This window comes from Numenius arquata, chromosome 26 (assembly GCF_964106895.1).
Source record: "Numenius arquata chromosome 26, bNumArq3.hap1.1, whole genome shotgun sequence".
In the NCBI taxonomy this organism is placed as follows: Eukaryota; Metazoa; Chordata; class Aves; order Charadriiformes; family Scolopacidae; genus Numenius; species Numenius arquata.
Genome location: NC_133601.1, coordinates 106,165 through 134,148, shown reverse-complemented (window position 1 = coordinate 134,148; position 27,984 = coordinate 106,165). Strand labels below are relative to the sequence as shown.

General features: G+C 44.8%; 1 protein-coding gene and 1 pseudogene across 1 annotated transcript; one reads left to right on the top strand and one right to left on the bottom strand.

The window, feature by feature from the left end:
- Positions 1–633: 633 nt before the first annotated feature.
- On the bottom strand, positions 634–13,430 carry POLB (DNA polymerase beta). Its single transcript, XM_074164077.1, has 15 exons — positions 13,308–13,430; positions 13,160–13,217; positions 12,998–13,064; positions 12,455–12,529; positions 11,906–11,964; positions 10,478–10,527; positions 9,995–10,046; positions 8,993–9,047; positions 8,834–8,906; positions 8,279–8,349; positions 7,431–7,517; positions 6,890–6,954; positions 6,235–6,374; positions 5,505–5,611; positions 634–3,812 (listed from the first exon to the last, which is right to left on the bottom strand). The coding sequence occupies exons 1-14, from the start codon at positions 13,366–13,368 to the stop codon at positions 5,517–5,519; spliced, it is 1,008 nt and encodes a 335-aa protein (XP_074020178.1). The 5' UTR covers positions 13,369–13,430; the 3' UTR covers positions 634–3,812; positions 5,505–5,516.
- LOC141475755 (uncharacterized) lies at positions 13,429–26,231 on the top strand (annotated as a pseudogene).
- Positions 26,232–27,984: the final 1,753 nt, after the last annotated feature.

Genomic DNA, 27,984 nt, shown 5'->3' with positions numbered 1-27,984 from the left:
CCAGCCCGGTCTCGAACTACTGCTCGAACACGGCCCCCGGGCAGGGCCGCTGTAGCCCTGGGGCCAAGGAAGGAGAGGCAGCCCTGGCAACCGGGACGAGAGCAAACACTGACAAGAAGGGTGCAGCCTCTATCCCTGACCAACCCCAAGTGCTGGGCTTGTACAAACAACAATAGTACATGCCCAGTTACGCAGAGTCCCTAGGATAAGCCCAAGGTTCGCAGCCATTGCCTCCCGTGATTGCCAGATACCTTGCAGTCCAGTTTTGCAGGAGGAGAAAAGAATGAAGTGTAAGCAAGTCAGAGCAAGGGCCGGTTAACTGGGGGTGGGCGGGGGAGGGAAGAAAAAAAAAAAAAAAAAAGAGAGACACACATGGTATAGGTTATGGTTTAAGAAAAAGAGACATGCTGAACAAGCCATTTCTTCTTCCACCTAGAATTCAGCGTTACAGAGAGATTACAAGGCCAGCCATTTCTGCCAAGACAAAAGTAGCCACCTGGGCTGCCTGCTGAGGATGATGGAGAATGCAGCGGTGCAATGCATTTGTAAACATGGTAAGCTTGTGTTACTGCTTTTTGATGCTCTTAAAATTACAGCTAGAAAACCCCAAACCAAACAGAGTTACACATTTATGATGGAATTCTCACTTCATTTATTCCCACTGATTATTGAAGAAAACACTGAATACATCAGCTATATATATTTTTACTATGAGGTATCAGAAAACTTCACATAGTACCAAGTTAACTTCTTGTCACCTTACATACCAGTGCATGCATTAGGGCTGGGGAACATTCCCAGAAAATAACTAAACTCCCACTAGGAAAAACAGAAGAAAATAAAGGGATAAGAAAGAGTATCAATCTATAATCTCCATCACTAAGACTGATCAACGCTAATTATATAAAATGTAACTGTTCCATAGGCTTAAGTCAGAAAAAAAAAATAAAAATAAAAGAAACAGCATTACATCCATGTTCATTTTATGATTCAAGTCAGGTTAAGTAGTCTGACAATACAGATGCAAACTCCTATCTGCCCCCAATAAAGGCAGACAGAGGACCTAATCACTAACAAATCAAGACAAATATTATATAATTAGCAATAGTCAATTTGACTATGTATAAAATAGTCTCGCCTTGACAAGCTTGCAATTCTGTAATATATTTGCCTTATACTCCTACAGGGTATTAAAATACAGTAACAGCAATACATTCCATGCTGATGCTCTATAGTACATAAAAGTTAGTAGTTTACTACTTAAAATTAGTTAAGTTTTAAGTTAACCAACAGAATCCCTGTCCCGAATACAACTAGTAATACAATCTTGATGGGACCTCCTCTCACATCCAAAATAATCATTACCTTATACAATGATTTAAGAGGAGCTATAAAATCAGAGCTGACAGGTTTGCATATAAAAAAAAGGCAAATTGACTCTATAGGAGTGGTAGGAGTGCATCAATTAATCGGACCAATCTTCTGGGTAATGCCAAGTTGAACAAAATATAGTGAGCTGCAATCAACAGTACAATAACGTATCTAGGAACAAATAACACTGATCACATGCAACAGGAGAATGGTGACACTAGCATATGGCTGTATCGAAAGCTTTAAGAAGTAAGGACACAGAAACAGCTTAGCACAAGCTTCAGCACCGCACCAGGACACTTAACAGAGATAATGAGATACAGATAGTAGTTGAAAATGGTATTCTTTAGAAGTACTTCAAGGACACAGCCAGCTTTCTTATTCTGGTGTCTACACATACATAAGATACAAAGAACTAGAAAGAGATCAGAAGAAAGATCTAGCAGACCAATATGCGGTTCTGAGTGGGGAAATGCATACACCAGTTCAAAATTTCAATCTCTTAACGAGGAGAGGGCCGGTTAACCAAGAGAAGAGGCTTCTGTCTTCAGAAGCTGGATTGTTGCTGCTAGATTAAACAGTTGTCTGCTAAAAGCATATGTTAGACAATTTTATATATTATTTAAATTGGGTGGGTGGGTTTTGTGTGTGGTTGGTTGTTGGGAGTTTTTTTGAAAAAAAAAAAAAAATGCTAAAAACCAGACTTCACTTACTCCTCATCACGTGACATTTTTGGATTAAGGTTTGATGTCAAAAAAAAAAAGAAGAAAAAAGTAACATTTACATTAAAAAATAGGATCTGTGACCTTCATTGAGAATGGATCTGTGTGTCTTTAAAAAGTTGTGCAAGTATAAATCTCTGAACGTTTAAGAATATCAGGAGAAAAAGGTGCTTGATTTTTCTCTCAAGGTACCAGGACAAATGCGCCACAAGGGGAAGCATCAACGTTATTCAGAGCCTGTACAGTCTCTTACTAGATTTCTCATCACCTTTCTCTGCTTTCTAGGGAAACTCAGTGCCATTTCTCCTCTTCCTTTTACCGCATATCTGAAAGATGTTGCTATTTACTCTCAGATGCCTCCTCTGACACTAAATTGGCATCAGAGGTACACCCACAGTGCTGTTGTGTATTGGCATTCCCTTTACTTTGTAAATAAAAGCTAGGTCCATCCTGGCAAAAGGCTATGTCTCCAAAATAACCCCCATGTTCTGTCACATGCAATGACAACATTATTTTCTTTTAGACTCAATTATGACAAATGGGATTACTGTTACAAGAATTTGGCAGTTATCTAGTAAATGTGCATAGTGATGCTCTTAGATAGAAAGAAATAAATATAATGCTTTCTGCTTTCATTTCTTTGGGCAACACAAAGCTCTCAGGAGCTCATGACAATTACAAATGGTCATCTGCATTACTGTACCGCTTTAGGGCCCATTACACCAAGAGCCAAGCGCATAAGACAAGAACTGCAAGCCCTCACCCACCCACTTACCCAACTGGAGAAATGGACACAGAAAAACTGTTCTGGAGAACTTCCAAGGAGTTCTCCAGAATATGCAACTGCACTCTAATCAAAGACATAGAGAACAGAGGCAACTGTGTAAGAACAATCTCTACACAGGCACACATCCTTGTGGTTTTAAAAGTCACAAGAGCAGTTCTTGCAGCCAGTTTCAGCTGGACAAACTCTACAGGGAAGACATTATCTAGTAGAAGAAAAGCACACCTGCTGTTTTAGAACAGCAACCTCAACAGCAGAGCTAGTGCAGAGGAGACAGAAAATAATCCTTTTATGTACATCGAGAATTTCCACATTTACAAAATCTATGCATACCTCGCCAAACCTGTAATAGACGCTTAGCCAGTAAACAAGGATTAGCTTCTGGATAAGAGAAACATCCACAAAGATAGAAATTTGTTCAGAACTGGCAAGGGAGAGCTCTTGGCTAAAAGAAATCACGCTTCAGCAGGCATGACTGCATAGAATTCTGTGTTCCTTACAGGGGAAAACCATGGAAACCTTAGGATTTGCTCTGGATCTCTTAAATCATTTCAGTAGGGCATTTGGGGCTGAATAAAAGGAGAAATCCTGAATGAGGTTGGGGAAGAAGGTCACTAATACACGGCCAGGGCATGTTGAACATGGATTTATCACAGGGAGAGAAGCTAGGAGGAACCTGTTGACAACAAAGTAGATGAAGAAAGGAGAGAAGGGCAGATCACATGCTGGTCAAGAGGAAGAAAGCTGCCTTTTGCACCTCTGTCTGTGCTTCTGGGCTACACCGCACACATCATTTCCAAACCAAAATCTGCAAGCCAGTTAGTTCTCAGTGACGTTGCTCAATATCCAGATCTTTTTCAGCACTGTGACCATGGCTTCAGTTCATCTTGTCAAACACTAGTCAGCAGAGCAGCACTATGGTCACTCCTAAGCACCTGCCAAAAGACTAATATAAATTAGTAATGCAAAGAAGTACAAAGGAATGTATATTTTAATCTAGAGGTGTTTGTACACTGTGCCACAAACTTGTGTCTCCTGTTCCATGAGGTAACACCAGCAACTAAGGAAGCATTAGCCCGCAACACATGAGCGCCAAAACACCTTACATTTATTTCAGTCCATAACCCTGAGTGATAAGCATTAGTGTGTCCAGTAGGCTGACCCAGTGCTAGGAGATTCCTTTCCCTTCTCTCTTGGCAAGCAAGTTAAGTGAAGATTAGTTTCTTTAAAAGCTCAAAAGGATATTTTAAAGTGTAGATGCCTCAAACATTTCCACCTGGTGTCAAAGTGACCTGTAATGTTTAACTATGCTGCAAAGAAAGCAACTGGCCCAGCAGATTTCAAGTTCTCCATTTCTGGAGGTTTGTGACAGCAGCCAACAGAGATGTGAATAATGGCTTAAAATTCCACTTCAAGACCGGAAAGGGTCTTCCAAAGACACGTATCCCATTTCCTTTTCCCATTTGCTCCATTTGTTCCCATTCACTGCCAGGGACAAATCTGATCTATGGTTATTTATAAAGCGCCTGCTGCTACAAACAGATGCTGTAGGTTATCTTCTCAAGCAATTTATGCCAGCAGCTTCTATTAGCAAAACATTCATCTGAGCATTCCAAGATGCTTTACAGACTTAATTACTCAAACTGCTTTAAAAAAAAAAAAAAACAACAACAAACCAAACAACTTTAAAAGTCCTACATATCACTTAATGAGACAATTTGCAACAACTACACAAAAGCAATGGTTACTTTCCAAGTCTTTCAACCTCAACAAAGTCAATAGCAAAAAAAAAAGTTACGATATTTTCTCTAAGAACTGCCCAGCTTTTAGATATTAAACAGTTACTGATGTTTGCATGGAGTATATAATATTATATAATAATATTATATATAATATAATATTAACACATAGAAATATCAGAACTCTGACCGTTTTTTGCAAAACTGCAAGAAACAAGCTAAGGTGGCTTGTTCAGTGTGATACCCAGACTTTTCTAACAATGACCACAGCCCAGGGGCTACTAAATTTATTAGTAAAAAACTAATAGCTTGATCACCACAAGTATTATCAAACTAAAGCACATAGCCTTTTATAAAAGGCTAATATCGTTTTGTAAGACTTTCCAGTGACTCCAATGAGCCAGCATTAATTTTGATTGACAGCCACCATCTTCAAACCAAGCCACAAGAAATTTATTAAGAAGAAACGTTTTACCTTTACGTCAGAACTTTCTGCTCCTCAGGCATTAAATAGAAACCTGTGATTTACCATCTGATAGTTTTTTACAAAATCCCAAAGCAAAAGACAATATGCATTCTCTAAAGACAATATGCATTCTCTAAAGGGTCTGACTGCCACACCACCTTCCTCACAGGTTTTTCTAGTATCACAGCCCATTCAGTTAAACACAGTAAGCGTTTTAATCAGCTTTAATGGGGAGGGACTGAGGGCAAGAGAAATCCAAATGAGATCTTACAGGATTTAACCTTCACTACAGATTCTGTGCTAGTGCCATGGACTTGCTTTAAACATTCAAGTAATGTACACTTTTCGCAATAACATCCAAAGAAAGAAAGTGCACTTTGTATGTTCATAAGATGCTAAGAAAACATCCCTAGGTTACAAACCTAGACAAGCAGTTATTCACTGCGATCCTTCGGCTCTCGGTATTTCCACTGGATATAGTCAAAGATGTCTTTTTCACATTCTACTGGTAGGGCCTCCCCAGCAACTCCTGCAAGCAAGTTACAGATGGTATTTGAAAAGCGGAAGGTCTATACAATCCTGAAATGCCAAACATTGCCAGATTAAGCAAAACTGCTGTAAGTAAAACAGACTTAAAAAAAAAAACCCAAAACATCCTCCCTGCCCCCCATCTTTTCATAGAGTGTTTCAGTACTGATTCTCATTAGTGTCAAAGGAAATAAGTTGGCCTCAAATTAACTTTGAGGCCATGTGGTTATGCAGTTAAATATATTTATATTCATATATGTGTGTGTATATAGTCAGCCCCCCTCCAAAACCAAAACAACTGAAGGACATGACATACCCTGTTAAGAATGGGAAACCACGTATGTGCCATGCGTGACACTGAAAAAACAATCTTTAAGTCAGTGATACTTTGAGTAGATTAGGTGGCCCAAAGAGGTAACTTTGTGCCACACTGCTGCCCATACATAAGGGGGCTACCTCTTCCTGCTCTAATGGTGTTGAACAACAGAAAGGAGACACTGAAAAATTTCATGACCTACACTATTTATCACAAGTATTTCCAGTACACCAAGAAACCAATTTAAGGAGAAGATTACACAAAGCACGTAACAAGAAAAAATACTCTGTGGAAAGGCCCAGACTGACCAGTGACACCCAAGGGACGGATTGTATACTCATTGATCGTGAAGCCCATTTCCAAAGCATGAGCTCTCATGTTCTTATTGAATATATCACTTCCTGTGAAATACAATACACCACAGTAATACTGATCTTTGGGGATAAGCCTAGAATAAAAGCAGAAGAAAGGAATTTAGATTAAGAAAAAAAAATAGGTGACAAAAAAAGTTACAAGCCACTTGGAATTCACCCATTCAGAGACTGTTCTATGTTTACTTCCTATTTACATGCACATATTCTGCAACTCTGTACTTTTTATTTTCCCACAAGCCAGATGCAAGAACGAAACAAACGGTTTATCAAAGAAAGGTCCAGCACATCCACCCCGACTACATGGTTATGGTGCTTGCACTCCTGCCAAGAATTAATGTCAAAGCAGTATGATAATGTAGGTCACAATTGTGAAATTGGATATGAAGTCATGATTTAAAATACAGCATTCTTGCTAATAACCTGTTGTAGATACTGGCAGTTGTACAGTGGCTTCCATACCGCAAAGAAATTAGAAGTCTAGTAAATGCCATGTTCTGAACATGCAATTAGAGATTTGAATGCAGAACTCGATGCAGGAGCCTACTATGCAGCTGACAGCTAAAGTTGGGGGTTTTTTTGGTGTGTGTACCGGATATCAATTCTCCTGTGTGGATATGCTGTTCCATCTTCTTTATTTGGCAGCTGACAGACACCCTATGAGGAAGCAAGGAAAGCAAGAACTTCAGAATTAAACAGATTTGCTATCAATATTCACCTCCCCACCCCTAAACAACCTCTAAACAATCCTCAGTCATCCTGGAGAGCAAAGTCAAGTCCCCATTGAACCGATTAAATATTTTACTAGAACAGCTGCACATCAGAGTACCGTAAATCACTATTTCACACTGCTAAGAGGACCATAGCATATAACTGCTTCTTAAGTTTTTATTACAGCAGGAAGGATCACAGGACTTCGTATTCCCCATTCTTCTGCGCTAATTATTATCAGGTTTTTCAGTATGCACAAACATCAGCAGGTTAAAGAAAATGCAGACAAAGCTCAAGCTAATAGCCATAAAAATTAAAAAAAAGCTTCTTCCTCAAGAAATCCTCTGCCACTTTTCACTTCAAACTGCTTTGTAATCTTCACGCAATTCACATGACATCCCTTACCACCAAAAAAGCCTTACCATGAATTTGGTGTCACCTTTAGACAGCATATCTGTGACAAAGTGGACTTTTTCCAGTTGTTCTACAACTTGATGCAGAAGTTTTGACTAGGAACAGTAACAACACAGAAGAAGAAATGATTTCACAAATAACAAGAATATCTTACCCATTTACCAGACAATGGCCCACATAAGCACAGGACATCACTATAATTACATGTATTAGCGTACATGAAATTTGACCCAGAAGAGAGAAAAAAAGATAACAATAAAAATGAGAAAAAAGCTAATAAAATTACAGTTGCACAACATAAAAAAATTTTCACTGAAATTCCCGTATCAGGTTGCTTTCGTTGAAGTGACAAAACTCATTTCTTGGTTTGAGTTTTCTACTTTTAAGCAACGTATCTATAGAAGCAACGCAAGAAATACAAACTGTCATTAGGACTCCTCCAGATTTAGTCCCAAAACATTATAAGGGCAGGAGGACATTTACTTCTTGTCCAAAAGATTATAGCTACAAAATGAGATACTTTATCTAATTTATCCAGCTAGCTGTTACAGTTCTACCTTGTAAAAGCACATGTATTCGAGGGGAGGGAGTTGTGAAGGGAAAAGGAGGGACAGAAGGATGAGAGAAAACACAGTGAGTAGTTCTGCAAGAGGAACACAGCGTAATATGTGAACCTGAGAAGGGATTATAACTCCTTAAAATAAACATTGTGATCCAAGAGAAGAGTTTACCATTACAGTAACAAGAAAGATGCAAGAAGCTGCAATACAAATCTGAGACTACACATCTTCTAAATTTAGACATACCCATGTGGAAGTAATGCACAGTACTGATCCACAGCAGCACAAAGACACACCTGTTTGGATGATTCAGATGTGAAACTCGGATGGGTTAGGAGAACGTCCATATCGCCACTTGACTCTGCGCCTAGGCAAGCAAGAAGCGAAGAAAAATCCGTCTGCATATGACAGAGTATACTAACATTGGTAAACATCCATCTAACCTCATCCTACAAACATGTTTTTCTGGTAGAAAATAGTCACTATTCAAGATATTTGCAGGGGGGGAAAAAAATCTTAAGAAAATCTTGTTCTTCCATCTAAAAGTTTATATTGCCTCATGTATCAGAAAATACCCAAGAATTTCCTGCTGTACTCTATAGCAATGAAGCATGAGTGTTGTTAATCTAAAAACAAAGCAAACAATTCACACGTTACATTAGACTACTCTTTATGGGGGTGCAGCAGAGAACCAAGGGTTTATGCAGGTATTTTGTCATTGAACTAACCAGTCAAGGCAACACTAACAGGAAAAAGCCAGGTTCCAGCATAGACTTTCTAGAAGAACAACATATATTGTAACGAGTCTTGCTTATTAGCCCAAAATAAACATAAGATCACAGAGTACCAACCTCGTCTAAAACTGCCACAGACTGTAGCAATATAGTTTGGGTCCAGCTTCTTTACCTCTTCTAGAACAATTTCCTACGTAAAAGGAAAGATGTGTGTTTAGAGGTGTCAGTCATTCATTGGCCATCAATGCCTCAGATCTTCAATAAAGACATTCTTACCTGCATTTGCAGCATTTCTTCCCTTGGGATTCGTTTCTCAAAATCTTCAAAATATCTGCGTACATAAAAATAAAAGCATCTGAAAGAGCAGCAAGGGTAGCATCTTAAAATTTTAGTCAATTACACGTGTATTGGAGGAAAGAATATAACTTATATTACTGTCGCGTCACAAAAAGCTTCCCATTCTCACCAAATCGCCATTATTTCCACTGTATATGAAGAGCTGCTATGAGGTGGGAATAATATTACTCTATAACCAATTGGTTTATATTTGGACCTGTTGGAGGGGGTCTAGAAGAGGCCATAAAAATGATCTGAGGGCAGAGGGCTGGAGTCCCTCTGCTGTGAGGACAGGCTGAGAGAGTCGGGGTTGTTTAGCCCGGAGAAGAGAAGGCTCCAGTGAGACTTTATTACAGCCTTTCAGTACTTAAAGGGGGATTACAAGACAGATGGGAAAAAGTTCTTACCAGACCCTCTTGCGACAGGACAAGGGGTAATGGTTTTAACCTAAAAGAGGGTAGATTTAGACTAGATATAAGGAAGACGTTTTTTTACAGTAACGGTGGTGAGACACCAGTCCAGGTTTCCCAGAGAGGTAGGAAATGCCCCAACCCTGGAAACATTCCAGGTCAGGTCAGACAGGGCTCTTAGCAACCTGATCAAGTCAAAGACGTCCCTGCTCAAGGCAGGGGTGGTGGACTAGATGGACTTTGAAGGTCACTTCCAATCCAAACCATTCTATGATATTTATGTAGCTCTCCGAAAATACAAAAGGTTCCTGACAAAACTCAGCCCAGCACCAAGCAGGAGGAACCAGTCCCGTGCCCACGGTCAGAGGTGATCTACGCTGGAAAGAGTTAATTCAGTCTGAATAACGGCTGCAAAGCATTTAGAGCACACAGCGAGAACAGAACTTTACTTGACCTGTGTAACCTTACATTACATCCTGGTGTCTGAAGGAAACATTAGAAAAGCCAAGCACTTGCACCCAAGAAATCTTACTTCAACCCAATTCGCTGGTGATGAGTCAGCTTGTGCTCATTTTTTCTTAGATCTGGAAGAATGAAGAAAAACAAAAATGTTACTTGACGGCTAAAAATCTTACAGTAAGTTTCCACCAATGCAAAGAAAATGCACACAAAGAATATGTAACAGGGTAACAGCAACCTCAAACACAAAGGAAGAGATTTTAAACTGACTACTCAACAGCCAATAGGACGAGTACAAACGCACAGGGCACTTCCCAATAAAGATTCAATAGACGATTCACCTCAAAGCCAAAATCCTTGTTATTTTTCACGTAACCTGCAAGTACTTTGGATATGTATGTAACGCCTTTAGTCTGTGCGCTAACTTTAGCGTCTTACACACTTTTGTCAAAGCCCAGGGCATATCTACCATTGCAGTACCCCTACAGAACAGGCAGCTTGACAGAAAAAAAGCACATTATCAGAGTGTGAATTGAGGAACCAAAGTTACGCTTACCTTCTAACGTCTTAATACCTTCCTCAACAAGCTTCCTAGCAGCAGCAGGACTGCAAAGAGACAAGGCAATTTGCTATCAGGAACAGCAAGAATCTTACAACACCGACAAAGACATTGCAATTCACTGTAACTACCGTGGTTCTTCAAGACCAAGACTGAAGTCGCTTCTGATGCTTACCCTTTCAGTCAGCAGAGAAGGGTATCCAAAGCTTGGCCAGCACATATTTTAGCACTGATATAACTATATAGTGATGTGTATTTTAAAAATTAAACAAAATCTCACCAAATTGTCAATATTGCTTTAGACAACACCACTGGCTGCATGATAAGAACTACTTTAGCTTAAGGCAACAGCTACACAGTGTCTTTAGGCTAGCACTTCAAAAAAACCCAGTAAGGCTCCAGTTTGCAACCAAGAGTACAGCAAAGCAATCCCATCTCCAGGTTGGCTGGAGACTTTGCCTTAAGCACAACACTCAAGGGAATGGCTGAACCTTTTTCCCCTTTAAGTGTTTGTCGCATGACTCTGTGGGAAAAGAACAACATTTCAACTGTGAGAGAGGCATTCAAGTAATGTTATACCCAGATACCTTTCCAATACCTCGAAGTGCTGAGGAACACCAGCCTGGAAGCACAGTCCCTTCTGGGGGAACTCCTCTGGAATCCCACGGTTACAGCTCCACCCCCCTTTGAAGGTTTTGAATTCATTTCCTCAATAAAACTCTTACATTACAATAGAAATGTCAGATCTTGACCTGCCATTTACTTCCTTTCTTACCTTTGCCTGCATGTCTTGCCGGATTCCAGACCAAGAGGGGCAACTTCCACTGTTCTGAGACAAGACAGCACCCAAGCTTCTCCTTCTGCATCCCATCCCAATTTGTCAAAGGCATTCTGAAATCCCAGTATATCCTCAAACTCCGAGCGTGTTTTCCCTCAGAATTACTTGAGAATGATCATATTCCCTACCCTCAACCTCAAGGGTTTCAAATGTTGCACAACTGCCCCGATGGTTTTTTTGCAGTTCGTTGCCTATTTCAGGGCTTTACTACTCCTTTTACAAACACACAACAGAGCACCATTGTCCCCGGACCCAGTTTCCCAACAACAGTCGTAAAGGGACTTCTCACTTCCACTCTTCTCAGTCTTTCATAGTTGTGTTCTTCACCGGTTCCTCTCTCCTTCCCCCCTCAGCTTGCACAAAGAAGCTTCCCACTTCTACTCCTCTACCTCAAAGTCTGTAACCGACAATTCTATGCCTTTCTTCTCAGCCAATCATGTCATTGCAACTATGGTGTCTCACTGTAGGCACAGCAGCATCAGCTCAAACTCATTCTCTTCATTATTTGCAATCACTCAAATTCTGTTCATAAGTCCACTAAATAAACAGGAGAGGGACCAAAACCAAAACCAACCAACCAACTTTACCCAATGCCAGTAACTCGTGTCAGTAGATTGATAGATGCACTTGTATCATCTTGTCGAATCTGCAAAAACAAAACAACAAACTCTTCTTTACTCCACTTGCAATAAACAAAGAAAACTTGAGAAGATGAAACAGCTTAGTCAGACTCTGCTTTAGAGGGTCACTATAAATCAGTGCAAAACAGTACCGGGGTAATACTCTGTATCACAATAACGCCATATGTACCGAGCCTGAAAACTGCCTAACTACCCACGCTAAGGTGAACAGCATGGTTAAACCACAAAACTCCATAGCCTTCCAGAATCAAAACTCTACTTCCCACAGAAGATATTCACATGCTGATTATATAACCTAAAATATTTTCATAAATAGACTGTTTTGAGGCTTTGGCTGAGCTTCTCATTCCCTGCTTTCTACTCGCCATAGACTCCTCCATGCCCACCACCAGTCTCTCCAAGGACAACAGAAATTGCAGAAAGCAAGCAGGCTACTTTGCAAGTTACAAAGAAAAACAACTATTGAGAGATAGAGCACAAGGGAAAGAAACCCACCTTTTCCAATTTGCGTAGTTTTCCAGTGGATAAGAACTCGTCTATCTTCTCAGCTATTTTAGCACCTACTCCATCCTAAATATTGGGGACATAGGCAAGAGACCAATTAACTTCAAGATCACTTAAAGCCATTATATCTAGAAAAAAAGGAAAGCTCCCCAGAATTTAGAGTCCAGAAAGAACTATGATGCCACGGAGACCTCAATAAAATGCGGGACTGTCAGGGAGCACAAGAATTCACGGGTACAACACAAGCAGCACAAACAAGGGCTATATTAAAAGTTCCCCCAAAGCAATAATTTTGAACAAGGCTCTGTTTACCACTGCTCAACTTCCCTGAATTCCATGAAACATCGACAGAGCGAAGGGGAAGCCTGCCACAGCAGAACCCTCGCAGGCAGAGACTCAGCCGGGGTCCCCTGCTCTGGCCACGGCACCCCTCGGCAGCTACACCAGGCCCCACGCTGCCCCGAGCCCCCGGGAGCCCCAGCCCCACTTCAGTTGCCCCAAGGACCCCACCGGCACCCGGGCGGGCGCACCTACCAGCTTCTTGGCTTCAGCCCCGCTCCGTATCTTGCTGGGGTACCGGGAAATAACTGAGGCTGCTTTCCTGCAGATCGGGGCCGGTCAGCACCCGAAGGCGATGCCGGCCCGGCTCCCGCAGCGACGGGCTGGGCCCCGGGGCGGGGAAGGGGGAGACTGTACCTGTACGCGTTGTACTTGTGAACGGCCCGGTTCACATTGCGCTCGTAATTGGCCAGCTCTGCGGGGAGAAGCACGGTGAGAGCAGCCGGCTCGCGGCGCTTGCCCTGGCCCTGGCTCTCACCCTCACCCCCTCCCCCCTCCCGCCTACCCGTGAGGAAGTCGGTGATGCCCTCGTTGGGACTCTCCTGGGGAGCCTTCCGCTTGCTCATGGCCAGCACCGGGCGGCGGCGGCGACACAGGCCCGAGATCGCAAGCAGCCGCTTCCGGCGATGATGTCACAGAGCGTAGCCGACTACACGCACGCGTGGCTCATCTACCCTGGCCGCGCCCACCGCCCGTCCCTTCCCACAATCCCCTGGGAAAGGGGCGGGGCCAACTACCGGAAGGCGGCCGGAGGTGCGGCGCTCCTTTTCTCACCTGCCCCGAGTTCACGGTCTGCAAAGCACCGAGCAGAGAAAGCGGCGCTTCCTGGAAACGGTGATACCTGTTCTTTTATTGCAACTACATCGATTGCGTTAGCAACGTGACCGGGTAGGGAATTAAACTTAATTTTTCAGGGTCATAGACAGAGATAGATGTCACAGTAAGCTATGTAGGAAAGTACTTCATTAAATGCAATAACAATATTATTATCAAAATGTATGTGTTTTAGTTTCCTTTAAAAAAACCCAAACACGATGCCATGGGGGTCGTACTTCATTTCTAGCAAGACCGTGCACACTACCGACCTTCTGCCAGAACTGCGTTCTGGATAGGACTGTGCGACAAAGCATGATCAGATCCCATGAGAAAACCTGCTCAAAAATAGCCCCATTTGCAAAGTAAATTATTTACTGTAAGCTACTGACAATTTAGAGTCACACTGATGATCTCTCCAACTTTTTTCCTTAGCATTACTAGACAAGTCCTCAAGGACAGAAAGCACTGAAAATACCAAGGAAATACAAAAAATATAAGGCAGACACTGCCCAGGCGCAGACGCTGGGTGCCTCGCTAAGTCGCCAGAGCTCCCCTGGAGTCTCCCCCAGCCTCGCTTGCCCTGTGTGGCTGTCCCCAGCTCCAGCACCTCCCCTGAAGCCTGTCCTGTAGCCCCAGGCACCCCCAAGCCCTGTTGTGAAGGCTGTTAGCTGGTTCTGTGATGATCGTGCCTCTGTACTTGTCACTGGTGAGGCCTCACCTCGAGTACTTTGTTCAGTTCTGGGCCCCTCACTACAGGAAGAACATTGAGCTGCTGGAGCGTGTCCAGAGGAGAGCCACCAAGCTGGTGAGGGGTCTAGAGAACAAGTCATATGAGGAGAGGCTGAGGGAACTAGGCATGTTTAGTTTGCAGAAGAGGAGGCTGAGGGGGGACCTCATTGCCCTCTTACAACTACCTGAAAGGAGGTTGTAGAGAGGTGGGTGTTGGCCTCTTCTAAGTGAATAATGACAGGACCAGAGGAAATGGTGTAAAGTTGCAGCAGGGGGCTACCCTATGAGCCCCTACAAGCCCCTGTGACTCTCTACGGACCCCTGCGAGCCTCTACAGACCCCTACAGGCCCTTACGAGCCCCTATGGGCCCCTGCGGGCTACTGCAGTCCCCTACAGTCCCCTACGAGCCCTTACCGGCCTCTACAGACCCCTATACGTCCCTACGACACTTTGCGAGCCCTTACGTGCCCCTACGATCCTCTACGGGTCCCTACCACCCTCTACGAGCCCCTGCAGACTCCGATGGGCCCCTATGGGCCCCTATGAGATCCTGCAAGCCACGATGGGCCCCTACTGGCCCCTATGAGCCCCTACGAGCCTCTACGGGCCCCTACAGATTCATACGGGCTCCTACAGGCCTCTACGACCATCTACAAGCCCCTATGGGCCCCTATGAGCCCCTACAAGGCCCTACAGGCTCCTACGGGCCCCTACGATCCCCCAGGGTCCCCTGCGGGCTCCTACATACTCCTACGAGCCCCGATGGGCCCCTACAGACCCCTACAAGCCCCGACGAGCCCCTACAAGTGTGGCATATGAAGAAATCATGGACTCGTAGGTCATGCAGTAAGCGAATCCAAAATCCCATCCTTTATTGCTACACAGAGAAACTTATATACACTAAGACACAAACCCACTCCCCTCGTAATGCCCAATCATGGACTTACAAAAATATTTTCTACCTTCTACTGAGCTTATCACAATAACAGGTACTCTGCTACCAGGACAAGTTTCAGTTCCCAGACTGTGTTCTGTTTTTGTCAGAATGAGCTTCAGGATGTGTAACTTAGGTTTCTCATCCTCCCCTGCTCTCAAGGTCGCTACTGGCACACACTGTTGCTCCAGATGCACGTAAGTCTTAGCTGTGTGAGTGAACTTTAACTGAACCCACATACAAGCCCCTACAATCCGCGACAGGCCCCTACAAGCCCCTATGGGCCCCTACGAGCCACGACGGGCCCCTACCGTCCCCTACAAGCCCCTACAATGCCCTGCGAGACCCTATGAGCCTCTACGGGCCCCTACGAACCCTTATGGGCTCCTATGGGCCCCTAAGACCCTTTACGAGCCCCTGCATACACCTACAAGCTCCTACAGGTCCCTACCGGCCTCTACGAGACCCTGCGAGCCTCTACAGGCACCTATAGGCCCCTATGAGCCTATACAAGCCACGACAGGCCCCTACGAGCCCTTACTGGCCCCTACGGGCCCCTACAGACTCCTACAGGCTCCAACAAGCCCCTGCAAGGCCCTACGGGCCCCTACGGCGATCTACGAGCCCCTACGTGCCCCTACGGGCCCCTGCAGACCCCTTTGAGCCCCTATGATCCCCTAGGGTCCCCTGCGGGCCCCTGTGAACCCCTATGAGCCCCAATGGGCCCCCAAAGCCCCCTGTGAGCCATGACGGGCCCCCTACTGGCCCCTAGGAGTCCCTATGAACCTTGACGGGCCCCTACAGCCCCCTACAGGCCCCTACGAGCCACGATGGGCACCTATGGGACCCTACGAGCCCTTACGAGCCCCTACGGTCCCCTACGAGCCTCTATGTGCCCCTACGGACCCCTACGTGCCTCTACAAGACCCTAAAAGCTGCTACGGGCACCTACGAGCCCCTGCGGGCCCCTATGAGCCCCTACAGGCCTATATGGCCCCCTACAAGCCACTACAAGGCCTTGCGGACCCCTACAGGCCCCTACGAGCCCCTACAGGCCCCTACAAGCCCCTACTAGAACCTATGGGCCCCTAGAAGGCCCCTACGGTCCCCAATGGGTACCCATGAGCCACTACGAGGCCCTAGGAGCCCCTACGGGCCCCTATGGACCCCTACAAGGCCCTACGAGCCCCTACGGGCCCCTACAAGACTCTACAAACCCCTATGACCCCCTACGAGCCCCTACAGACCCCTATGAGCCTTTACGAGCCCCTACAAGCCTCTACGGGTCCATACGGGCCCTTACGGACCCTTAGGGGCCCCTACGGGCCACTACAGACCCATATAGGCCCCTATGAGCTTCGACGGGCCCCTACAGGTCCCTACGAGCACCATACGGGCCCCTATGAGTTAATACTAGGCCCTACGGGCCCCTACAAGTCCCTACAGACCCCTACGAGGCCCATATGGGCCCCTACAGACCCCTACGAGGCCCTATGAGCCCCTACAGACCCCTACGAGGCCCTATGAGCCCCTACAGACCCCTACAAGCCCTTATGTGCCCCTACAGGCTACTATGGGCCCCTACAGACCCATACAGGCCCCTATGAGCCCCTATGAGCCTCTAAGGGCCCCTACGGACCCTTTCGAGCCCCTACTATCCCCTAGGGTCCTCTGCGGGCCCCTACGAACCCCGATGAGCCCTGATGGGCCCCTACAGCCCCCTAAGAGCCCCTACGAGCCCTGATGGGCTCCTACGAGCCCCTACAGGCCCTTATGAGCCCGTACGAGGCCCCTACGAGCCCCTACAGGCCCCTATGAGCCCCTACGAGCCTCTGTGGGTCTGTACGGCCCCCTGCGGACCCTTACGGGCCCCTACGGGCCACTACAGACCAATACAGGCCCCTACGAGCCTCGACAGGCCTCTACAGGTCCCTACGAGCCCCTACTGGCCCCTACAAGCTACTACTAGGCCCTATGGGCCCCTACACTCCCTACGACTCCCTACTAGCCCCTACGGACCCCTACGAGGCTCTACTAGCCCCTACGGGCCCCTACTGTCCCCTACAGGCCCTTACGAGCCCCTATGAGGCGCTACAGAGCCTTATGGCCCCCTAAAGGCCCCTAGGACCCTTTACGAGCCCCTGTGTGCCCCTAGGAGCTCCTACAGGTCCCTATCAGCCTCTATGAGACCCTATGAGCCTCTACAGGCACCTACTGACCCCTACAGACCCTTGCGAGCCCCTACGGGCACCTATGGGCCCTTACAGACCTTTACGAGCTCCTGCAAGCCCCTCAGAGCCTCGACGGACACCTACGAGCCCCTATGGGCACCTACAGGCCCCTATGGGTCCCTACGAGTTACTACTAGGCCCTAGGGGCCCTTACGGACCCCTACGAGGCCCTACGAGCCCCTACAGAACCCTATGGTTCTCTATGAGCCTCTATGGGCCCCTACGAGCATGTACAGGCTACTACTGGCCCCTACGAGCCCCTACAAGCCTCTACAGGCCCATATGTGCCCCTACGGACCCTTACAGGCCCCTATGAGCCCCTACGATGCCCTACGGACCGCTACAGACCCCTAGGGGCTGCTACAGGCCCATACAAGCCTTCACAGGCCCCTACAGGCCCCTACGTGCCCCTATGAGCCTTGATGGGCGCCTACCGGCCCCTATGGGCCCCTACAAGCCCCTACAGACCCATACGGGGCCCTACGGACCCCTATGCTCCATACAGGCCCCTACAGACCCCTACGCCCGCTACGAGCCCCTTTTTTTTTTTGTGGTTAGCCTCGATGATCTCAAAGGTCCCTTCGAACCAAGAAGATTCTCTGATTCTGGGAACGTTAACACCTTGTTTCTGTGACTTAATGTTTTGGGGTAGACTTTTGGTTTTAAGCAGTACTTTCATTTTTGTTTCTGTGACTTGTTGTTTTAGGGCAGAGTTTTGGTTTTAAGTAGTGTTTTTATTTTTGTTTCTGTGACTTGTTTTGGGGTAGAGTTTTGGTTTTAAGTACTCTTTTTGTTTTTGTTTCTGTGACTTCTTGTTTTAGGGTAGAGTTTTGGTTTTAAGTAGCACTTTTATGTTTTGCTTCTGTGACTTTTTGTCCTGGTTTGAGGTAAAACAACTAATTTTTTGTTCAGCAATTTTACTTTTTTAGCCGGGCCTCTTCTAACTAAACTCTGAACCTCACAGCATATTGTTCAGTAACTGTTCACTCTCACAGTGATAAGACCTGATTATACCAAGGAATGATATGCAGAGAGGCCCTTGCTTATACTTATTGCTATAACAACCAAGGTCAGGTCAACTTGTTAGTTGCCCCACTGGAGGGTCAGAAGCAGAAAAGCATAAAGGGGTCGCACCTGTGGGGAGGAACAGACAGGACAGGTGACCCAAATCTTTGGTTTTAAGTAGTATTTTCTTTTTAGTTTCCATGAGTTGTTGTTTTAGTGTAGAGTTTTGGTTTTAAGCAGTTGTTGTGGTGTGTTCTCCCTGTTTTGCTTCCACATATGCACACACCCCCCCGGCTCCTTCTTGGGCCCTGGCCACCACGGCCATCACAACATCAGTTGTGATAACTCGCACCTGGACTTCAGGGGATGGCTGGTAACATAGTCAAAACACTGTCTGGAGTGGGGACCTAGATATTTTGTTCCCATGAGAATATGACCATAGGTCAATTATCTCACTCTGTAAATAGTGGACAGCCCAAGAGCCCTTTGAGCTCTCCCACATGGCAGCAGGCTGCAAGCCAGGATCTTCCCTTTTGTGAGGACGCTCGCTTAAGCATCTACTCCTCGAGGTTGAGAGACTCCTTGCCGCAACAGATTCTCGGTAAGTGACTAATAGCATGCTAAACTTTGAAATCTTAGCTAAGTAATATAAAGGGTTGATTGCGCATATATAATCCTTTAGACATAAACCATTGACCGAGACTGGGACTAGGATTGGATCCAGCCGCACCTAGACTCCTCTCTGAGATGGAGTTTAGAAAGCAAGGGGGTCCTTTCTGAACCTTGTGATTCAATGGGAGGGCCTCCCTGACAGCTTGTCTGAGCCTGTCCTCTAGGCAGGAAATAAGAGAGTGTACCTGGACATCGAATCTCGTAAAACACTATCGCATTTACTACTTGTTTTATCGCACTTACTACTGATTTTGTTAAATCACTGTTTCACCTTAATAAATACTTCACTACTTCACTCTAACTAGTGAAGTTAATCACTGGATGGTGGCACTTGGCATAGTTGGCAGCATGTCAGGCGTTATCACTGACTATTTACGGAGGCATGGAGTGAACCTGAGTCCCAAATTCTCAGAGGAATGGGCTTGTAATAATTGGTACAATTGGAAAGCTGTTGAAGAACACTTAAAAGAAATTAGGTGCCACACAAAGGATGGAAAAGATAAGGGAGTTATCTGCAAAATGTTAGGCACTTGTTTTGAAGCTGCGTATAGAGACAGGGAGGACCTAAAGAGAGAAATAGAGAGCAGGAAGGCAAACAAGTCACTGCTGTATGTTGAAAATAAACAGCTGCGAGAATAACTGCAGGAACAAAAGGAGAAAATGCAAAAATTGGAACAAAAGGTTGAAATGATGCTTATACAGGCTCCCCACCCCCCTGACATCCTACAGATTAGGAAACTAATAGTATCCCCTGAAGATTGGGATGGAGACATTTGGGGTGGTCCTGATGATAGTGAGTTAGAAGACGACGTTCCTTCATTCCCCACAGCTCCTTCCGAATATGAAGCCAGACCTGTTATCAAAACATAAATAACTACGGGACCTCAGGGTGGTAATCCACGGAATACTATGCAAACCAGCCCCTGGAATCCGTTGCAACTGTCAAATTTGCAAGAGAAATATAGTAGAAATGCTGGTGAAACTGAAACTCAGTATTTGTGGCGAGTATGCTTAACTGGCGGCAACCAAATGATGTTAAACCAGGATGAAGCCAGCAGTTACTGGGGTCCAGGAGTTATCTTAAATCTAGGACCCAACCTGGCAGATACACCCCATTCTATCACGAGCCAAGTAGCTTATTGGGCTGGAGGAGTTGACATTCTGGAATGGGGTGAGCCCTCCCTAATCCCCCTTGAATCTCTAAGTGAGTTACCCACAGCTATCACAAAAGCTGCTTGCATACAAGCCATGCATGAAAAAGGACAATATGATATTCCACTCTCTGCTAAAGTAAATTTTGAAATGTTAAAACTATTAATCAGAGGAGCCCCAGCAGTTCTTAAATCCTGACTAGTTGGAAAATGGGATGAGATTAGGAGAGATACCGAATTTAATGCACAGGGCAATCAACCCCCCAGATGACTTCCCACTTGGGCAGAATTAATGCATGACATTAACTACAGCTGTGAAACAGGCTGGGATGCTGCAGCACTTGATAAACAAAGACAGAAATTCCAGGGAGGAGATCAGAAAGTAAGGCCCACAAAACAGGGAACAGAGATTAAATCAAAGGGAAATAAAAACTTGCAAACACAGACAAGGAACGAAGCGTGGAGGAAAGCATTAGCACTAGGCATTCCCAGAGCCGTGAATCAAGGTCAGCCTCCTGGCAATATCTTGTGGCTAATTGAAGCATTCCAGAAACGAGAAAATGGTGAAACCAGAGACCGTATTTCAACTTGGTTGAAGGGGAATAATCTCTTTCTTCCTCTTAAGGAGGACTTGGGGGACACAAAGTCAAAAAATGAGTGATGTCCGGAAGGCGGTTGGGCCTGCCTGTCCAGAAAGTAGAGGCTTATCAGTGGACAAATGATGATGGCCCATACATATTAATTCCAGTTGGTCCTCGAAGACAATTAGTAAAGTTTTCAATAGATACGGGAGCACAAATTTCGATATTAACACAACAAGATGCCGAGAAGCTGGGTGTGCGATCCAGACGGCAAAGAGTTAGAATCACAGGTGTGAACGGGGGAACTGATCTATGTCAAACTGCTAAGGTTAGTTTATGGCTCCCGAGTGAGAAAAGGATGTCATCCACTCACTTTGCAATTCAAGTTCATCATGAAAATATTTTAGGTTTTGATATTTTAAATGACCGAACCTGGTGCCTGTCGGATGGCAGCGTGTGGTCCTTTGGCTCAAACACAGACCTTACCCCATGCAGAAACCGGGAAGCGGCAGTGCGGGTGCTCCACGCAGCCCCTGCACTCCCCGAGTCAAAGATCACTAACGTACCACAGTATCTGATCTCTGCTGTGGAACAAGAGGGCGTTTCTGAAGTCATAGCTGATTTAGACAAAAGACAAATTATCTCCAGAACCCACTCCCCATATAACTCACCTGTCTGGCCAGTTCGGAAACCAGATGGGAGGTGGCGTTTAACAGTCGATTACCGCTGTCTGAATGCTAATACAGCCCCTCTAATGGCCACTATAGCAAACATTGCAACCTTAACAGCTACTCTGCATGCAGCTGCACATCTGTGGATGGCAGCACTAGATGTAAAAGATATGTTCTTTATGGTTTCCTTGAGGGAGGAGGATAAAGAAAAGTTTGCTTTCACTTGGGAGGGAATACAATATACCTTTAACAGGGCTCCCACAGGGGTATAAACATTCACCCACAATTGCTCACGCTGCACTTGCTGAACTTTTACAGTCAGTCTCACTCCCCCAAGATATGAAACTGTACCAATATATAGACGATATTCTGATTGGAGGAACTTCTCCTGAGACACTGGGGGAAGCGGCAGCGGCACTGCAGCAAGCACTAATAAAGCAGAAATTGAGGTTCCACCTGGAAAATGCCAGGGACCGAGTAAAGAAGTGAAATTTTTAGGTACCTGCTGGATATCTGGCAGTGCTGCGATTCCTCCAGATACTTTAAGGAAAATTGAAGAACTGCAAGTGCCCCAGTCAAAGAAGGAATTACAACAATTAATGGGAACTTTAGGATATTGGAGGAAGCCTGTGCCTGGATTTTCTGTAATTTCTTGTCCATTATGTTCCCTTTTACGGAAAGGTAAATCTTGGAAGTGGAGATCAGAACATAACGAGGCAGTAAAAACTCTGAGGAATTAAAAACATACCAGTCACTGGGACTGGTACACCCCCGCAACCCTATCATAGCCAAATGGGGTTTTTCGGAACACCTACTTAATGTAATCTGTTCTGAGCTGGCCCCAAGGGGCCGAAAAGACCTCTATTGTTTAGCTCAACTGCACTTAAAGAGACAGAACACCGGTACTCTGAATGGGAAAAAGGACTTTTGTCTTTAGTCCGAGCAGTCAGATGAGTTGAGAAAATAATCAGGGACAACCTCTGCAAACTAGAGGACCCTTTAATTTACTAGAAGCAATCCTAAAGGGAACTGCTCCCCCAGAAGGAGTCGCAGAGAAACCTACCTACCAGAAAATGGCATGCTTATCTAACAGGAGTTGCAGAAAATATGCAGTTAACTGAAGGGGACACTAAGGTTTCCAAATTGCAGATGCCCACAAACACAGACCCTTTAGTATTACAGCAACCTTTTAAACCTTCACCCATTCTGGATGCACCACCCCTTACTGAGAATACCCCAACAGAAAACATTTCGTTTCCAGATGCTTCTGCAAAAAGAGTAAATGGTAAATGGCAATATAATGCTGTTGCGTTAGATACTACCTCTGGCAAACAAGTAATAGAGGAAGGTGAAGGCAGTGCACAAGTAGGAGAAGTAAGAGCGGTCATTTTTGCAGCACAGAATGGAGCAAAAATTATATATGTAGACTCTTAAACTGTATGGACCGGTGCCACATAGTGGCTCTGTCAGTGGGAAACCTTAAACTGGGAAGTAAACGGATCCCCAGTTTGGAGAAGCAAAGACTGGCAATTATTACTATAGCCAGGAAGACACCTTCTAAGACTGGATGGGTTAAAGCTCATGCTAAGGATAGTCAGCCAGCCACAAAGTGGAATCGGAAGGTAGATGAGCTAACTAGAATTAGGAAAGTCACCTTAGATTCAGAATGGTATCAATTGGGAGAATGGCTACATCAAAACTTAGGCCACACAGGTAAAGAAGCACTTTGCTGCAGAGAGTAAAGGCTGGCCTATAAACAGGAAAACTTGTGAAACTATTCTTACGGTGTGTCCTCAGCGTAGACTGAGATTGCAGACAGATCATCCTGCTAAAGCACCACCTCTACGTATCAACAAAGGGAAAACTTTACGGTCTACATGGCAAATTGATTATATTGGACCATTCAAATCCTCTGCAAGATACCGATATATCCTCATGGGAGCGGAGGTAGTTTCCAGCTTGCTTGTGGTCAATAAACGTCAGAGAGACGATGGAAAAAATACAGTGCAGGGACTATCATCGTGGTTCTCAAATCTACCTACTCCGGATGTTACCCAAAGCGATAACGGCTCACATTTTTCATGTAAGGAAGTACAAAATTGGGCAAAACAACAGGGAATTAAATGGGTATTCCAAACCTGATACTAACCACAATCAAATGGGATGGTAGAAAGAGCTAATGGCTTATCAAAAAAGAATCTCAAACCATATGAGGCTCAATGGGATAGAAGACTTCCTAAAGTAGTCCATCAACTAAATAATCGATACGAGCCCACTGGAAGCCCTATAAGCTGAGCATTCTTTGTAAAAACTGAGCTCAGTGTTCCATCCACTGCTGAAAGAGAATATCTGACAACATTAGAGCCAGGACAGCCTGTGATGGCCAATTTATCAGCCATAGGTATTGTGCCTATGACTTTAAACCTCGTGGCCCACGTGCCTGGGAAGCTACCGATAGCAGTGGTACAAAACACAGAATTAGCACGTGATGGATTTTTCCTTCTTTTTAACGGGGTAACCTGTTTGGACTCTCCCCACTGAAACAAGCCTTTGTTTTTTTCCTTACAGCACTACAGGATGCCAAATAGAAATGCTGTGTTCGTGTTAATACTCCAAACCTCAACAATGTTGCTCCTAACCTGTGGTCAGCGAACTCCAGAATGGCCACGGTCTCTAGCTCACGTTAAGTACACCGGGAGTATGGAAATACACTCTAGTAAGGGAGATTTCAATCTTTCCACTGTAGTCATGCGTGGAGGCAAAGTATACTCAGAAAATGAATGGAGCTGGGATACAGAGATGATAAGAATTCTCCGACTTCAGGGAATGACCGGGAAAAGAATTCAAATAGGGTGCCGGATGATCAATGGGTCTACCCATGAGAAAGCATCTCAGATTTCAGTGTACAACACAAGATCAAACACAACAATCAAAGGTACGAAACATTGCGTCTCTGAAAAATTGGACCCTTGATACAATTTTACCTTAGTACAACCTGTTTTTGTAGTCTGTCTCTGGGCTAACCATAGCGTGGGACTATCATTTGAATTCAAAATTGACATTACCAAGCCTCATACAAAAACACCCACACCAATTGTAAAGAATGAGAAAACTCTATCACCACAAATTTCCAAAATTGGACCATACGTGATCAAAAATACAGGCCAACAACGAGTGTTATTCAATCAGTCATGGTCTCTGAAACGAGTAGAGTTACTAATGCAAATTAACATCTCTACCATGAAACCAGCCTGTTCATCATTCTTGAGTACATCCTATGCAGGACGGTTAGCATGGTTACATGGGCGAACACTCACGTCTCCAAGACAAACAAAGAGGGATGCGACCGGTCTTATAGGGACAGGACTAGGAGTCTTAAATAGTATAGATGACGAAGTACTTGCAAATAAATGGAGCACAATAACAAATGATTTAAACGGATTGGAATACCCATTGTGATCTAGTCTATTAGCACTGGGAACTAACCAATGTCTCTGATCTGATGTATTGCCTCAGTGGGAAAGAATTAATAAGAGGGATCACCAATCGATTGTGGACGCACTTGTCGCAGCCCAAACCAATGTTTCTCTAGCTCTTAGTTGTATCCAAGCTCAGCTGTGGATGCAATCTACGGTAGCAGCAATTATACGAGAGGGTGCGGAAGGTACCTTACTCGCTGAAATTCAAAAGGTAATCTGGGATAACGCATCTGAATTTGAAAGGAAATACCAATCCTGGTGGCATTTAGTCCATTTTACTTATGCCTCCATCAACCGTAAAGCTACAGCTTTTGTCCTAACAATACACGATGCTTCGGTACGCACCATATACCCAATCATTGCAGTAGGATTAAATCACAATGGAACTATATCCATTAGAACATAGAGTGTGGACCCAATGGAATGGGAACAAATGGCAGAACGTTGATGTTAATGCACGTGTTGTACGGGAAAAACAAGGATTTATTTGTGAGAGTAACACCATCAAAGCCCAAGACGTTTGTCTTGATACTGAACAGAATGTTTGTCATTTTGAAATACATCTCGATGAAAATCCTGAAACTGTACTTGTATATGTTGGAAAAGGATGTTTGTATGAGAACCCTTTGTAGTACTATATTCGTAGATAATGTTACTATAGATAGAAGTAATCATTCAAATGTTTGTGTTTGTAACTTTACTAAAATTATAGGATGTGACTTTAATTACTCAGCTCCTGCTATGTCTTATCAATGGCTACAACCTAATTATACGTTGATTTGAGATTTGTTGCCTGCCCCCATTGGAATGAATCCTACGTTGGTGAAGAAACTTCTACAACACGATGACCTGCCAGCCGCTAGAACGAATCCGAAACAATGGACACGAAACTCTAATCACTGTTCAGCATGATACAGAAGAGATACACCGTGTCTTCGAAAGAATGAGGAAGGATGGAGAACACTATTGGTCGGAAATTCTTCTTGGATGGTCACCGACAGGGACGGGACTGTTTAATCGTATGCTTCACCCAGTTGTAATTTTGTTGATTCTAATTTTAATGTTTGTTACTTATAGTTATGCTGTATATAAAGATCCGGTACTTGCCCAAACAAATAACCCAACTTCAACCACCCAAAACATACAAATTAGCAAATAACAAATAGCAGTGCTTTACTGTCTACTTACTGTGACTCTCTCAGCGCAAACAACCATCGATATACTATTTATGGCACAGAGGCAAGAGGTGACCTCACCACCACTCTGTGAAGGTAAGATGAATTGACTATAGTCACAGGGTGGAGTGTGGCTGTGTACTCTCCCTGTTTTGCCTCCCTGGCTTCTGCTCGGGCCATGACCACCACGGCCATCACAACACCAGTTGTGATAACTCGCACCTGGACTTCAGGGGATGGCTGGTAACATAGTCAAAACACTGTCTGGAGTGGGGACCTAGATATTTTGTTCCCATGAGAATATGACCATAGGTCAATTATCTCACTCTGTAAATAGTGGACAGCCCAAGAGCCCTTTGAGCTCTCCCACATGGCAGCAGGCTGCAAGCCAGGATCTTCCCTTTTGTGAGGACGCTCGCTTAAGCATCTACTCCTCGAGGTTGAGAGACTCCTTGCCGCAACAGATTCTCGGTAAGTGACTAATAGCATGCTAAACTTTGAAATCTTAGCTAAGTAATATAAAGGGTTGATTGCGCATATATAATCCTTTAGACATAAACCATTGACCGAGACTGGGACTAGGATTGGATCCAGCCGCACCTAGACTCCTCTCTGAGATGGAGTTTAGAAAGCAAGGGGGTCCTTTCTGAACCTTGTGATTCAATGGGAGGGCCTCCCTGACAGCTTGTCTGAGCCTGTCCTCTAGGCAGGAAATAAGAGAGTGTACCTGGACATCGAATCTCGTAAAACACTATCGCATTTACTACTTGTTTTATCGCACTTACTACTGATTTTGTTAAATCACTGTTTCACCTTAATAAATACTTCACTCTAACTAGTGAAGTTAATCACTCCACCCTGTGACACACCAGTACTTTGCTCAATTCTCTTTTGAGGTCATTGCACCCCCGAGACTCCTTTGGTCCCTCTAGCCCCTTTGGGCCCTCTCTGACGAAGCCTCTTATTTTGTCGGAGTTTTTTCTCAGAGCTACCTGTGCGCTCCAGAGTGCTCTGTTTCCATTCTGTCTCATGGCATTTCTTTATTTCAAATGGGGTACCCCGAAGATGTCTATCGTCAGCTCAGACTTCCTCTCAGATAGCTTTCCTCTATTGGTATTGACGCATCTCCCACAGGGATTTTTGTTCTCTATTACCATTTACTTTTATTTTAGCTACTTAGGTGTTACTTAGACTGCTTCATTGTCGTGGTTTTGGCTGAATTTACCAAAACCGGACCGGCAGATGGCCCTTCCCCCCCCCCCCCCTTCCCCCCCCTAAAAGAGGAGAGAGGAGGAGAAAGAGATAAGGAGATTCAGAAGTTTAGAATGAACTAAACTACTTTAATGAAAAATTAATATTAAAATAAAAATAAAGAAGAAAAATAATGAAATAGATACAATATATACAAAACCGTATCAAGTTCCCAGGATGAGAGTCACATCACCGGCAGGCACTGGGGAAGTCCCAAACTGGACTCAGTGACGAAGGGGAACTGGATTCCAGCTCTGGAGTCAGGAACACACGGATCGGGATCAAAGGCAGATGAACAGACAGAGTCCTCTCTGGACGTTGGCCATCGCAGGAAGGGGCTGACCCTTTGATCCCTCAGCCTTTATACTGAGCATGGGGCAGATGGGATGGAATACCCCAGTTGGTCAGGTTTGGGTCACCTGTCCTGTCCACTCCTCCCCACCGATGTGGTCCTCTACCCCTCTACGTTTTTTCCGTTTCTGACCC

What these genes read in the sequence shown, in the direction of transcription:
- POLB (XM_074164077.1), bottom strand. Translation starts at nt 13,368, where the DNA reads ATGAGCAAGCGGAAGGCTCCCCAGGAGAGTCCCAACGAGGGCATCACC. An exon ending in CTGTGGCAGTTTTAGACGAG is followed by an intron (nt 8,350 to 8,833) that starts GTTGGTACTCTG and finishes TTGCTTGCCTAG; the next exon opens with GCGCAGAGTCAAGTGGCGAT. An exon ending in AAGGTGACACCAAATTCATG is followed by an intron (nt 6,955 to 7,430) that starts GTAAGGCTTTTT and finishes GCTTCCTCATAG; the next exon opens with GGTGTCTGTCAGCTGCCAAA.